Genomic DNA, 14,662 nt, shown 5'->3' with positions numbered 1-14,662 from the left:
AAAGACAGACTATGAATACGCCAGTTGATTATTCACCACATGGCATGGCTTGATTTGTAAAATGCTTGGATTTTAGCCATCACTAGTTACAGAGTTTTTATGGACCAGGCTTTGAGGAACCTTGTCTAGTGAAGATATTCCTGCACATGACATCTAGTGAAGACATCCCTGCAAGGGGGTTGGAACTAGATGATCCTTGAGGTTCCTTACAACCCAAACCATTCCAGGATTCTATGATCCAACAGAAAAATCCAGGCTAATAAGAACGAAACTGCTCCACTGGAAGAAGGATGTTAGTGCTTTTGTTTCTCTTCTTGTGCCTATGTCAAAACTGCAAGGGAAAGAAAGCATGAAGGCAGGATCTTAAATGCCACCAAATTCATCATGTATTTCAGAAAAGTGAACTCATGTGCCAACATTTAGTTTCAGAATACACAGGGATTATGTGATTAGAATCCCACTGGCTTGCTGGGAGGATTCAGCAAGATAACTACAAATTACTTAGAGGGCTAGTGTCAAAAGGACCTCTGTACTTATTTAGCCTCTGCTCTAGATTACTGACCCACTTATGAAGAGCTAAGCACCCCTGCTGTGCAATGCCAACACCCACTCCATCTGTTTGCTTCTGCTTTCTCAGAACCTCTATTAGTCTCATAAGAAGTTGTGTTAATTACCACATGAGCAGCTTCTGTGTAGTACACACAGGATCAGCCTCCCTTAGTGTGTAGTCACCTTGACAAACCACACAGAAGCAGCACAACCCTAACTCAGCAGGATTGTGGACGACATACAGTAAGAAACGCAGATTCCTGAAGAGGTGATTTAATACAACTTCTGTTCAAACTGCTCTCGGTTTTGAGAAAAGCTTACAGAAGTTTAGTTGCTTAAGGTTTGAATGATAAAAAAGCATAATAGAGTTTAACGCTGCATCAAACCCTGGAAACCTCCAAGGGAACCAGAAACTTGCAAAACCACAACTGAAACTTCTGTAGAGGGAATAATGTGAGAGTGGCAAAGAGCAGCATCCCACAATACTTGTCAGTATCTACACCAGATTAAACAGCATTAATGAGTAAAACTAAAGCTGGCTAAAAAAACCTAACATACACAAAACCCCTCCCCAAGCAGAACAACATTAGGAAAGCTAGCCCAGCTGTCACATCAGAACTGCATCTCAGCAGCTTGGCACCACAAACTTCCTGCTGACTAGGAAGGAAAAAAGCTTCAAATTCAGCATTTTATTATTTATCCCTGCTGATCTGCAGATCTTTAAGACATTCATTAAAGTGGGACTCAAGCAGTGGTTTCATTAACTTACTAAATCCAAGAACAAGAATCTCCAAGAAGTCATTACAGTACTGAGTTGACATTCATTACTTCTTGGGAACCCAGACTACTGCTGTCAAATTGAAATAATATCAACAGTTCAAAAGCCAACTATGAAACTCAAAAATTCTCTATAGCACTGCTGGTGACCCTGGTATCATCTCACCCATTAATACCAAAGCCATTTCTTAGTTTAAAATTCAACCTTGTATAATAGCCAACATCACTTGAAGGGCTCTTCCTGGTTTACTCCTAAGGTACTCAAGAAGAGTGAAACCCAGGTCCAGTCCTTTTTACAGCTGACTGGAAGACAGATGAGAACAGTACATCACAGCCCAGCAAGAACTGCTGGTCACAGAGTATAGCACAGCTTCTTACTCCATTTTAAGGAATTATTTACTATGTCTCCTTTAACACAAAAGGCCATGCAGGCATACTACTGCTTAAAAATAGTGATCTATTAGCCTATTGTCTGGATCTTCTAAAAAAATTCAATATAGACAACTATCCTTCTGAAGTAGCAATACTTACTGTCCCAGTATCCCTGTGGGAGAGCTCTAGAAAGTCTAAGAGCTCTAGAACCTAGAGGCACACTTTGTATCAAGTGAATCTCTGTGAGGCAGATTTAACAGCTGTCATATGAAACACCTTCCAGTTAAGCACTTCATCTTTGTCATGGTAAAGAGTTGCTAAATACACAGAGTCATCTCAATAAATATATATCCCTACAGGTTCAAATCTTAGTCTGCTGATATACACTAAGACAAGAAAGCACTAATATTTTATTATTGATTGTTTTTCACCTGGCAAAAGGAAGAAAGCAGAAGGGAAACACAGAGGATTTTGGGACTACTCTAGAGAAGAAAATACAAGCAGAAGGCAGCATTAGAATCAAAAGGTGAAGAGAAAAGAACAGAATTGAAGAAGCCATTCATTCAGAGCATACTCATGCCTTTCTCAGACAGCTGTGTCAAATCTAAAAGAGAATGCTGAAACGATTATCAGATAACAGCTATAACACATTTGATATATGGAAATCATTACTGACACCAGTCAGATCTAGTCTGCACTATGATTAGTACAAAGTATAAAAGTAGCTGGGATGAATGAATGTGCTCATACAGAAATAAAGCTCATAAACCAGACACAGTTTGTCTCCCCTGGAAATCATTTAAGTGTCAAGTGGCTAAGTGCCCAGAATACTCCTGTGCCACCAGATCCTCCCACTTTTTCATAGAAAAACACACCTGTGAAGTGACTTGATATTTCTGTCACACATAACGAGCTTGCTTGGGCACCTCAGTGGGATTTCTGTGCAACATGAATCGAGAGCAGACTGCATTATACTTACAAACATCACCCTTGCTCTCGCACAGCAGTTGCTATGAATTAAGCTGAGAAAGTCAAAGAGGTAAAATACAAGTCGTTCACCTAAATGTTTATACATACAGAAGCAGAAGAGCAATTCTAGAAATACCCCAGGTTATTAAACAAAAAGCATTTTCATTAAACAATTACAATAATTACAGTAAATAAACTGGTCTTCAGACAACCTGCCTCCAAAGATAAAATTCCCCTTCAAAAGGGAGAATGGAGGCAGCTTGTACAATTTAAATGAAACTACCAGATACAACTGAAAGTAATTAGATGACTGAAGTGTTGACCAAGGAAAAACTAGTGTTTTTTTTTTTTCTAAGTGAAAGTGTGGGTTCAGGTATGCCCCCCCTACCCGATTATAGATAAGGTTATTAAATAACAGCATAAGGCAGTGCTACAAACTAAGAGCTGTGTTAGGCAGCACTAGAACACACACAAACAGAAATCTACATAGTAATGAAAAGTGAAATGAAAGAAATTGTGACTTCACAAAAAATGTGATTCAGTTATAAGCAAGCACTATAAAAATCCAATATAGGTTTCAAATAATTTTTAAAGAATCAAAAGCATGCACCTGATTTTTTAGTGATTTGTTCACAGATAGCCTAAACGTACATTTAGTCATTTCTTAAGTGGTTGTAACAATTTCAAACACAACAGCGCTTACCTTGGTATTGTCACACATTTTGTATTGCAATTCTGAGTGGTAATTGCCTTCTCAAGCTCATCCAGCTGTCCAGTTTTCTTCAGCTTCTTGACCAAGCTTTTCACTGCTTTTTCACACCACTTTTCTTCCTGACCATTCTGTTCACCACCACCGGCCCCTCCAGAGCCACCAGCAGACTTTTTCCACCCCAGAAGTCTCTTCACAACTGGTGGAGTGAATGGCAGTATGGATGACATGACTTTCACCAGACAGAACACTCAGCACGCAATAAATTAGAGAGCTCCGTCCAATCCCTGAAAACACAAACCAAAACAAGACGCGTTAGAACTGAGGTTTCACATGAAACAAACACCTCCCTCGTTACCAAATGGCATAGGGCACTGCCTCCCAAAACAAGTCAGATAAATGGTTCAGAAGTAGTATCATCATGGTTAGGAGGTATTTCATCGATAAAGTTCAAGTTTGCTACAGACTCTTCAAAAGTTAATGCAGACTAAGGTTACTGTTGGATCAGACATGCAATTTTTCCTGAAGTCTTTCCTGACTAAAGCAAACTTCAGCAAACACACAAGGTAACTTGACTCTAGCTTTGCACCTAGGCTGGCTGGTTTTAGTCATTTATTAATATTTTCCACAAGTCACTGACAAATTGCATACATATATGTGCATGTCCCACCCAGCTCCAAGTTAATTTAGCAAGTGAAATTGTGTTCCGAACACCATTTAGTCGCTATGGCTTGAGAGAACTCTTCCAACAGCCAGCCATCCCTCAAACCTTTCTTTTCCCATTTTGTTTGTCATGTTTTAAATAACTAACAATTTTTGTTCCACAGCAGATGCCAATTTCAAACTCACTTATAAGTCTGGTGATAAACTTATTCCCATCTAGAGTCCAGTGGCCCATAATAATGAATTTTCTCAACTGGCAGCACTTAAAATCATCATGTCTTTCAAAATTCAACAAATGACAGATAAAATCTTAGTTGGCAGGCACCTGAGTAGTAGAACTTTCCAACTTTGATAGCCTTTCATTCAGTGTAACTACCTGATCATGATATTTATATAAAATGAAATATTAAAACGAATGCTGAAACTTGAGCTATGTTTAGCATTCACTGCAACATGCACTTCAAATCGTTTAGAAGATAAATGATAGCCATTTGTTTTTGCAGCTTCCATTAGGCCAGTTTTAGATCTTAAAATGTAATACCTAAAACCAACAGGCAGACAGCTGCTAGAAATTGCTTGAGGACATTAATGTTCCTATGGATAGAAGCTGAAGTCAAAAATGTTCTTATTTCCAGGCGGTAAATGGGTATTTGAACTCTGGAAAGTTACCTTATTTCCAAGTGAGTTCAGTCAGCTGAAAATACCTTGTTTTAGCTAAAAGTTAACATCACTTTCACGCTCCTCAAGTTGAGCTTTGAAGGCAGCTTACGTGCCTCTCCACCCCATAGAGGCGCACTCCCCACATCTATCCAATATAAACCAACTTCACCTTACTGAAGTTTCCCATCTCCAAAACAGCATGATTTGGGACACTTCAGCCTACAGCTAATGTTCATGGCTAATTTATGCCTTGTCACATCTTTGCAGCTTCAGGGAGGACCAAGTCAACAAACACTAGATTATATTCTACAGTTAACTTTAAATCATAACTTCTCAACTTCCACAAAACAGAGCATTCAGTAGGGCACGACATTCGGTTTCAAAGAAATTATACCTCCATAAACCAGCTTCTCAGAGCACCTAAAGATACGGCTGAAGCAAGAAATGTAATTTTCTGACGTCAAGGAGACAGAGGTTCCAATTAACAGGGACTCAAGATCAACACTGGTAACTTTATGCAAATACTCTACCCTAAATCACAGAATCACTGAATGGTTTGCGTTGGGTTGGAAGGGACCATTAGAAAACACTTCGTTCCAACTCCCCTGCCATGGGCTCAAAGCAAAATCCAACCTGGTCTTGAACACTTCCAGGGATGGGGCACAGCTTCTCCAGGGAACCTGTGCCAGGGCCTCGCCACCCTCAGAGAGAAGAGCTTCTTCCTTACATCCAATCTAAATTGACCCTCAGTTTCAAACTGTTGCTCCATGTCTTGTCAGTATAGGCCTCGGTAAAAAGTCAAAGCATTTATTTTCACACAAGACTATAAAGACCTTTTATTCTTCCAATAATGTTACATTACTATAGAATTTGTCCCCAGTATTTCAAACTGCAGGTTTTGCTACCTGTAAAAGCATTGCACTGGAGCCCTGGCTACAGTAAACAAGAAAAATAAACTCAATAGCTAACATTTTTTAATTAACACTGACTAGGACAGTAGAGGTACAGTTTCATAAGGAGTCAGGCCAACACAACACCTACTTGCCACAGGAAGCCTACTTCTCCTTCCTTTTTTCCCCTGTGGCACCATCACCACCACCTCAGCACCAGCACTAATGTCCTCAGCCAAGTAAAGCAAAACAGTTTAATTTTGTGGGGTTTGCTGAGTTAGTTCTCTTTCAAGTTAAGGAGTTGCTCACACATGGTACTGAAGTACCCTAGGTGATGTCAGATAACTTACAGGAGTGTGGAAGGACTCCAGTCCCAGCCTTCAACTGCAGTGCTGGTGTTGACTGCATCACTGGAAATGTGCTTTAATTTAGACCATTTATTCTGGTGACAAAACCAAATTAAGCAGCCTGACACGTTCTGAACTGTTCAAGGGCCTGGCAGTGAAACACATCAGACCCCTAAGAAGCACCCCGAGCAGCTCCAGAGATGAAATAGGAGGCTTGCGTGGCCCCTGCTGGTTTAAGGAACACAGTTGGTTTCTAAAACAGGGAGCAGCAGCCACTCAGCTTTTTAAAAAAAGGCTTCAGCCTTCGAGCAAGGACAACACCGGATGCTTCACAGGCACACACATGAAACTCAGAAAGACCAAACCAAAAAGGACAGGCTTTAAAGATCACATTCTAAAACAGCAGCAACTGATGGTGTAATACCTGAACATTAAATTCAGTGCTGACAGATGTAGGCAACCAAGTACAACTATCACTGCTGATCCACTCACCAGTTATTCTCCTTTTTACAGAGATCACTGACACTTGAGTATTTCCTGTGCTTTAGCTTCAAATCTGACACCTTTCAGTGCCACAGAATACTCCTTTGATTGTCAGCCTCAAGAAACACACACTTCAGGAGGGTCTCATTTACCACAAAGGTGGTAAGTGGCCTGTCTTTCAGAGCCTATTGTTCCAAACCCTCCAAACATTCTCAGATTAAATATGTAATATACCCTCTTATTTGCAATATATTTTTTTCCTTTGATCTAATTTTTCAGCTTTACAATACTCCTTGTGATGAGGTGTCCAGTTCTGCAGTATTTTCTCTCTTACAACTAATTTATATATATTTTTTAAACCAAGATTTGCCTTTCTGCTTCAAATGCACATTAAATGATTTAAGTCTTGGAGCAGGAAAGAATTTAGAAATTCTACACATTTCAGTTTTTCTTTATATTTGAAGTCTCATGCTATTTTGACATACTCAGAGGCAAAAAAACCCAAATCCTTCTTTTCTCATTTCCAAACAACTGTAAGCTCAGACCTAACTAACCTGAAGTTTCCAGATGCTATATTTAATTGTATCTAGTTGCCTTATAGATGTGTGTGCATCCAGCTTCTGCAGACGTCAGAAAGCAAAAGCAGATCTGCCACCTCCGTGAAAATTGCCTTTAAAAAAAAAAAATAACAAAACACAAAGGTACACATTTAAAGAGCCCTTTATAACAATGATTTTTCTGCAGCTTAGCAGCTATTTAACAAAAACACAACATACACAGCTGCAGACTAAGAGTCTGGGAGGCTTAAACTAACTTCTTCCTTCTAGCTATTGTTTTGTCATGTCAGGGATTCGCTGGGAGTATCAGTAAGAATTTCACCAAGTTATTCCAGTAGTGGCCCTGTATCTTTCAAAGGGTGAGCAGAGAGAATGTGACACAAGTAGGACAGGACTTCACTCAGCTTAATACTTCAGCTGATTGTGATGAGTACTCACACGAGAGTATTTCAGCTAGCTTATTTATGAAAAAAAAATAAAATAAAATAGCAGTCTGCTCCAAGACTAGACCAGACAGTGCAAACTGTAAGGCATGGTTAGGTTGAATCATGGGTAATTTGGCTAAATGCAGATTTTGCAAAGAAAAAGGAATAATGGTGCATCCAGTCTAGTGCTCCATCTCCAAAGGTGGCAAAACCATAAGCTGTTACAACACAAAATTAAAGGCTACATTCCTACTTATTCCCCTCAGCAGCCATTTATGGACTTGCTGCCCACAAATCCACCAAACAACTTCTTGAACGTGCCTTCACAACCTCTTGTGGCACGCTGCACTAGTATTGAACTGCCCACCGTCAAAAGAACTACTTTCAGTAATTTAATTTATTCCCTCCCTAGTTTCAGAAAGTGACTCTTGTTCTACCATTGCAAGTTTGCTGAAGAAGTGTTTGTGTTCATGTGGTCTGCAAGCTTCATGGTTCTGTACACTTGAATCACGTCCCTCCCTCAGAGGGCTCTCAGACTTTTGTCTCAAGGAAAGTACCCAAGCACAGCTAACACAGTTTGGGATGCTCCTCTGGACAGATGTCAAGCCTGAAAGCTTTACTACTCCAACTGAATCACACAAGTACATGAAGACTCTCCATAAGGACTGATCTAAAGACCACAGAAAAAAAACTGTATCAGTCTAAGGTTATCTTTGCACTTACCTGTTTGGTCATATTATCCTAAATCTCTCAACATAATAATTTAAATAAAAAGTGCAAAGGCAGAAGTTTACACCCCATGAGGAACTGGAGGTAGAAGGCAGGGTGCCTGTGTCTGCTGCTGAACATCTAGTAGGACCTCAAATAAAAATGAGGAGCCCTGGACCTGTGTTGGGTTATAACTGTACCCACCCAGACAGTCTCAGAGACACCTTGTTTATACTAATGGGTTTAGGAGTTACTGTTAAAGCTCATGTTTGACCAGCAAATCCCATTTCAATTCATCAACTGTAACTTTTACCTTCAAACAGATATAGTAATACAGGGAGTTTTGATCTCATAAAGAACAGTTCTCTCATACACTATCACTGTTGACAGTAGCCTCTTGTTAAAAACATTGCCCTATTTTTTTTGCCTGGGACACATTCTTCATCCACTAAAAAAAAAAAAAAAAAAGAAAATATAACATGCTTTTCCCCAAAATGCACCCCAAAAACAAGATTTGCCAATGCTGCAAGAAACATTACCACATTGCTAAAATGGCATAACATTAAATATGTAATACCCCCTCTTGCAATATGATTTTTTTGCAATTTCTTCGTAGTTAACAGCCAACCACCTCAAAAAACTGAGCTCCCATTTACAGTCTTTGCTTTTAAGGACCTCAGATGTGCTTTGCCATCACTTACCCTCTGCATTGTCTCCCCTTGGCTCACTCTCTTCTACTCAGGCCCAGTGCCACAGCCCAAATCTTGATCTTTTTAAATTCTTGTGTACTATTTCCAACTTCCTCTACAACACACCAGCACTCAGGGACTCTGTGGGTAGCTGCAGGGAGATTTTCAAGATCCTTTTCCAAGCTCAATCAACTGTAGTTGAACTACTAGTACCAAGGCAACAGTGCATTCCATAGCACAAAACTTCCATTTTATCCCTTTCCATCCCAAATCCACCTCTGGATTTTGCCTTCAAACTGCAGCTTTGAATGCTCAAGGGGTTCTTACCGTTGCCCAGAGGTACAAAAGTTTATTTAGATTGCTGGAACATAGGGAGCATGTGCTGTAATTCCCAACAGATTAATACTGGAAAAGCTACAAACTGCCCAATTTTGGTGGTACTTGTTTCATCTCTGCCCTTGCAGCATATCTCTGCTCCCTGATGCACACATGTTTCTATGGCTGGTCAAACAGTGTCATAGTTGGCAACTTCTAAAGTCATAGTTTGAGTCATGTCTGCTATTATTCCACTTTACTGTGGTTCTCTGGAACAAGTATTAAATATTAAGCCCATGATCCCAGCAATAACTAAGCATAAAAGATGAAGAAAACCTTAAGGGCAGCATGCTAGCAGACTAAAATCTTCAAGGGAAATTTTCCTTTCCTGAGTGTCTGGAACATACTATAAACACACTGGTGCTACCAAAAATATCAAGTGATTTCTGGCTAATTTATTCTAAAGCCTTATGCAACATATTTCATATCAGTCTGCTTATTCATCCAAACTTGAAATAAAGAAATTTGATCTTTCCTGGTTTTACTAGAAGTATTCTGGCTTAGAGGAATTTCATTTCCAAGAGCTCTTCTGGAATAAAGAGGACAGAAGTTAAGCTCCTGAGGAAAGAAGATCGAGGAAAATAATTTGTGGTATTTGAGAGAAAGTCTACAAGCTCATTTCCTCCCTATTTTAGTCCCATTTTTGAGACTTTTTTCTCAAAAGCAATGTTTTTTTCATTAATCCTGGAATCTGGACAAGATTCTTTATCAATTTCACCAAGTGCATAATGTGCACCTGAATTCTGTATGAACTTCAAACCAAAATCAAAGCCAGACAGAACACATTCAGACAGAACACATTCAAGCTTAAATCTCTCAGTGGAGCAGACGAGAGAAGACACTTCACTTCTATTTGCACCCACAACTCCTCCCAAAGCTGCCTTCTGAGGTTCCCTACAAGTGAATATTGGGCACCTGGTTTTGTGATACCTTTCTGAAGAACAACCCCAAAAGAAAGTGAGATGGTGCTCAACCTTACCTCCTCACACTCAGGTCAGAGGAGCGTTTGGGGTTTTGTTTTGGGGGAAAAGCAATCGAGCCCTACTGGGCAGTGCCCTCAGATTCACCTCCCAGTTCAGGTTTCCAGCCAATTAGCCCAGCAGTGGGGGGAGGTTCTGGAGAGTTCCCACCCCAAGAGACTCTGCCCAGCTCACAGCCCAGAGCTCCGAGGACTGACGCCAAGGTCCTGGTTCAGCTTTGACAGGAGCTGATGAAGCTCAAAGCACACTGCTATGACCTGAGAGCACAGGAGCAAAGAAAATGCTTCCTCCAGGCCAACTTTAGATGGAGAATTTGAAACATGCCTACATACAGGCTTGATCTATACACTAATTTTTAAGCTTACCATGCTCTAGTATTGCAATGCATATTGAAACTACACATAACTGTATTACCTTTATATAGCTCACTGAAACAGAATTTTGAAAGCAGATTATTCCCCCCGTTGCTCGCTCCATGAAGCTTGATTTTAAATCAAATGAGGAAACTCAAACTTCTCATGCACAGAACTAAACGAGCACAATCATGATGTTATGAAAGCTTGAGAGGTTGGATTTTTCTTCAATTAGTAAGGGCTGCCTCAAATTACAGCCAAATGTGGTAATAAAAAGGTATATTGCTATTAAAAAATTAGCACTCCATGTAACCCATGCACTCGTGGCACACTAAAACTGCATGCAACTCGGGATATGAGAAGGAAGAGTTGTTAATTTTACTGACCTTTGATTAAACTACTAATAGGACCAATGTATTTTACCAACTCTCCTGGAATGGAAAAGGAGGAAAGCTACCATAGCTGCAGTCAGCCCATCCACCTGCCTCTGCAAACTTCTTTCACTTATTTAGTATTACAAAACCCGTCAGAGTATTGATCCTTAAAACTAAAAGGCCAGAACAGCCCCACAGAGGTAGGGAATAAGCACTCCAAACCATGGCAGCTTAAGCCCTTCTCACCTCATTAATTTTGAGTAAAATTTTCCATGTGTAACAGGCAAGTGTCACCTTCATTATTTTAGAAAATAAATACTCCTGGGCTAAATTTGACAGGAATATTCACAGAACTGCTTACCAGTTACCTGGGTACCTGTTTCAGTTCACAGCTTAGCAGCTACTCCACCAAACAATTGCATTTAACAATTACTTAATGCGAGTTCACTTTCAACATCGGTCTAATGCCCCCCACACGGGCCAGCCCCACACGCCCTTGATATGCGCAGTTCAATTATGTTCCCTGTCTGATGTTAAACTCATATTGCTACAGTGTAATTAAATGTAGCTTGAGCCCCAGACTAAACTGATAGAAGACCCAGGAGCTGCTCTGCCGCAGCCTCCGCTTGGTCTAACTTTGCATTGTGACTGTCAAACACAAATAATCAGAATAAAAAGTCATCTGGAACGAAGGTTTACTCCGTTTGCAACGGAGTTTCTGTTACTGGAAGTGGAGAGGAACGTTTAGGAAGGTTTTCTGCAGTAGCCAATTTCTTCTAGCCCAGAGAGTATTGAACACAGGGCTGCCTGTACTCTCCATTCTATTACAAAAACCTAATCCCATCGCATGACCTGCAGCAATTCAGTTTAACAAATCAACAATTACAAATATTTTGGCAAAGTAAGCTTAGGTATTGTTTGCCTCTCGGCACAGTTCACAACCAGTTTATGGCTTTATGATAAAAGTCATTAAATCCAATCTGAAAAGCAGAATTTACAGCTCACTTAGCAAGTCAGGCCCATAAATGGATGCTTTCAATTACAGGGCATTTACATGTACAACCATTAAGGCAGCACTGAATACATTTGAAAACTCCGGAATACTTTTTATAATAATTAAAACTTTGAGTACTGTTCTTTGTACAAACTAAACTTAGGAATTTGCTTCAGTCTCAAGCAGAGCTCAGGTTCATTGTTATCCAGAACCTACTACAGAGCCTGTTCTCCCAGTACTTTTGTGGGAAAGGGATTAGAGAGATGGAAACAAGGTTTGTTTTTTAAAGTTGCTCTCAGGAGCAGGGATTTTTTTTTTTTTGACCTCCAATAAACTCAATTATATCAACTAGTGCTCAACACTTCTGAAAGATCAAATGGAAGAGGAAGGAGGACCCAGGAGAGCCTTTCATTTGGAGATCAGCTGTGCAATCAATTTTGGTGGTGAACCTAGCTGCCAGGTGGAGGAAATGCAGTGATAAGCTCAGAGAACAATTTTTTAATCTCACTTTTTCAACTCTGGTGTCCTTTTTACCATCAATCGGGACCTCACTGAAAGCTGATGAATTTCTCTTCAGGGTTCTATCACACAAGTCCAGCTTCTTCCACAAAGAAAAACTGGATCTTCAAACACTGCCACTTGTGTGGGTCAGGTTACACCACCGAAACAACAACAGCCACAGAAACAACTGCAGAACAACCACCAACTGCCAGGTTACTCTATTTAACATCCCAATATGATGATCAATATGTGCTCAGACTCATCTTTAACCTTAAACCACCTTAAGCGAGACCCTCCCTTTCCTCTTTTTAAAGGCATTTGTAAGTAGTATTATCTTTCATCACTCCCTAATCTTCGTTCGCGAAGCCCAGCCATGATCTTTCATCACAACAGTGCTAATCAGAGGGGGACGAGGGGACTGCAGATGCACCTCCCTTAGTTACATTCTCACCCCCCGGGATTCATCAGAGCTTGTAAACGTTACAAGTTTTAAGGCTGCGCCTCAGAACAAGCACACAAATAACCCCCTCATGCACCAACAGTGCCATAGAAGTATTGGAAAGTCCAAACAGCAACCCTGTCCTGAGAGGAGCCTTCCACCTCAACTAGGAGGTGTTTCTTTCTCAGCCTGGAGAGCAGAGCAAGGACTAATCAGTCTCTCACTACGGTCCAGCCCCCACAGAAATAATGTCATGAATCAGCCTGAAAGTACAGCTCTCCAGGCTAAGAGAGGAGCACTTGAGAAAAGACAAACCTGCTGTTACCTGCGGTCTCCTAACAAGCTGTTATTACAAACCTCTTGCTACAGATGGAATCTAACTCGTTTATAACCATGGGCTGTGATAACATGAGCTCTACACACAATACACACAAGGTGCAGCGTTTTCAGAGGCACCTGTCTTGGTAAACCCAGTAAACAAAACTTTTTCTTAGTGCCATCCCACTTGCAAAGCGTTTGAAAAGGGCACAACACACGTGTTGGGCTTTTCTCAGTCAAAAACTGACAGACAACCAAAAAGACATGAGACCTGAATCCCATTCAGGCTGCAGTCTGAATCCCAGCTGTTCAACAGCTCTCCCAGACCATCACAAGGGCTCTTCGCTCACTCACATCACACACTTTTTCCCCTTCTTTTATTTTCCCACAGCAGAGACTAAAGGACCACACTGGGCTGCAGTTTTCCTCTTCCCCTGCACTCCCCACAGAAAGGAAAAATAAAAACTACAAACAGGAACTCCACAGCACCACCACCAACCACTCGGATTTATCACGACACGACTTCCCCCAGGTAGACGAAACACTTAGCAGGTTATGTTTGTTTACAAACAACACCCAGGGAATGGGGGCTGCCACAGCTCCTCTGGGCAACCCGTGCCAGGGCCTCGCCACCCTCCCAGCCAGGAATTTCCCCCCAGTATCCCACCTAACGCTGTCCTCTGGCAGCACACAGGTGAATAAACCCACCGACCGCAGCTCGTGCCCCGTGTTCGCCCACGGACCAGGAGAGGGGCGGACAAAAGGGGTGAGATGAAGCCTCGCCATCCCAAAGCACAACTCGCTCCCAACTTTCCACACCCCCAACCTCGACGCCCCGCACCCCTCACGGGCACGCAGGGGTGTCCCGAGCCGGAGGCGACGATCCCCGTGGGTCCCTCTGAACTCGGGATGTTCCGCGAGCCCCTGCAAGGAAAACGCATCTGGCACGGAGGGAGCGGAGGGAGGAAGGCAAGGAACAGGGCGTGCTGGGGGGAGAGAAGGAGCAGCACAACTTCTTTACCTCCCTCCCTCCCACACACGCCCCGAGGGGCACAGCCTGGTTCTCCCCACCAACCCCGGGGCGGCTTATCCAGCCGGGAACAGGATAACCCATCCCTGTCCCCTCCGCAACAAAGGGGCTGCGGGCGCGGGGAGGCGCCCCCGGCCCCGCCGGCACCAGGCCCGCACGGTGCCCCGAGGCCCGCGCAGCCCGCGGGGCAGCGACCCCCGACCCGCCACGCACCAGGACGCACCGGGAACCGCCGAGATCCGCCGAAAGCCGCCTGGAAGTGCTGCTGCCCTGCCGTGTCCTGCGCTCCCGCTGCCACTACCCGGGCACCGCGGGGCCGCCGCCTCTCCCCTCAGTTCTACCCTCCTGCGCCCGCCCCCCGGCACGCCCCGCCCCCGCCGTGAGGCGGAGAGCGCGCCCATTGGCCGCTCCTCCCGTGACTTCAACATCCGCGTGGCCATTGGTCCGCGCGGACGATTGGCGGTCGGGAAGACCAATGGGAGACCGGCAGCCTAAAAAAA

General features: G+C 42.5%; 1 protein-coding gene across 5 annotated transcripts in view; it reads right to left on the bottom strand.

The window, feature by feature from the left end:
• The window catches only part of SMAD2 (SMAD family member 2), a 49,436-nt gene extending 34,898 nt beyond the window's left edge, over window positions 1-14,538 (bottom strand). The window contains exons 1-3 of one of the 5 annotated variants that reach the window (XM_064640945.1): window positions 14,386-14,511; window positions 10,893-10,937; window positions 3,371-3,663 (exon numbers count right to left, since the gene is read on the bottom strand). In XM_064640945.1, coding sequence (XP_064497015.1) covers window positions 3,371-3,606 — 236 coding nt within the window. In that variant the 5' untranslated portion in view covers window positions 3,607-3,663; window positions 10,893-10,937; window positions 14,386-14,511. Of the gene's footprint in view, window positions 1-3,370; window positions 3,664-6,973; window positions 7,090-10,892; window positions 10,938-14,375 lie in introns of all 5 variants that reach the window. The other 4 variants (XM_064640944.1, XM_064640946.1, XM_064640942.1 and 1 more) reach the window with 4 other exon arrangements.
• Between the last annotated feature and the right edge of the window lie 124 nt (window positions 14,539-14,662).

Source organism: Pseudopipra pipra, chromosome Z (genome assembly GCF_036250125.1).
Source record: "Pseudopipra pipra isolate bDixPip1 chromosome Z, bDixPip1.hap1, whole genome shotgun sequence".
Taxonomy (NCBI): Eukaryota; Metazoa; Chordata; class Aves; order Passeriformes; family Pipridae; genus Pseudopipra; species Pseudopipra pipra.
Note: the sequence above shows the minus strand (reverse complement) of the source record. Positions and strands in the feature narration are given on the sequence as shown.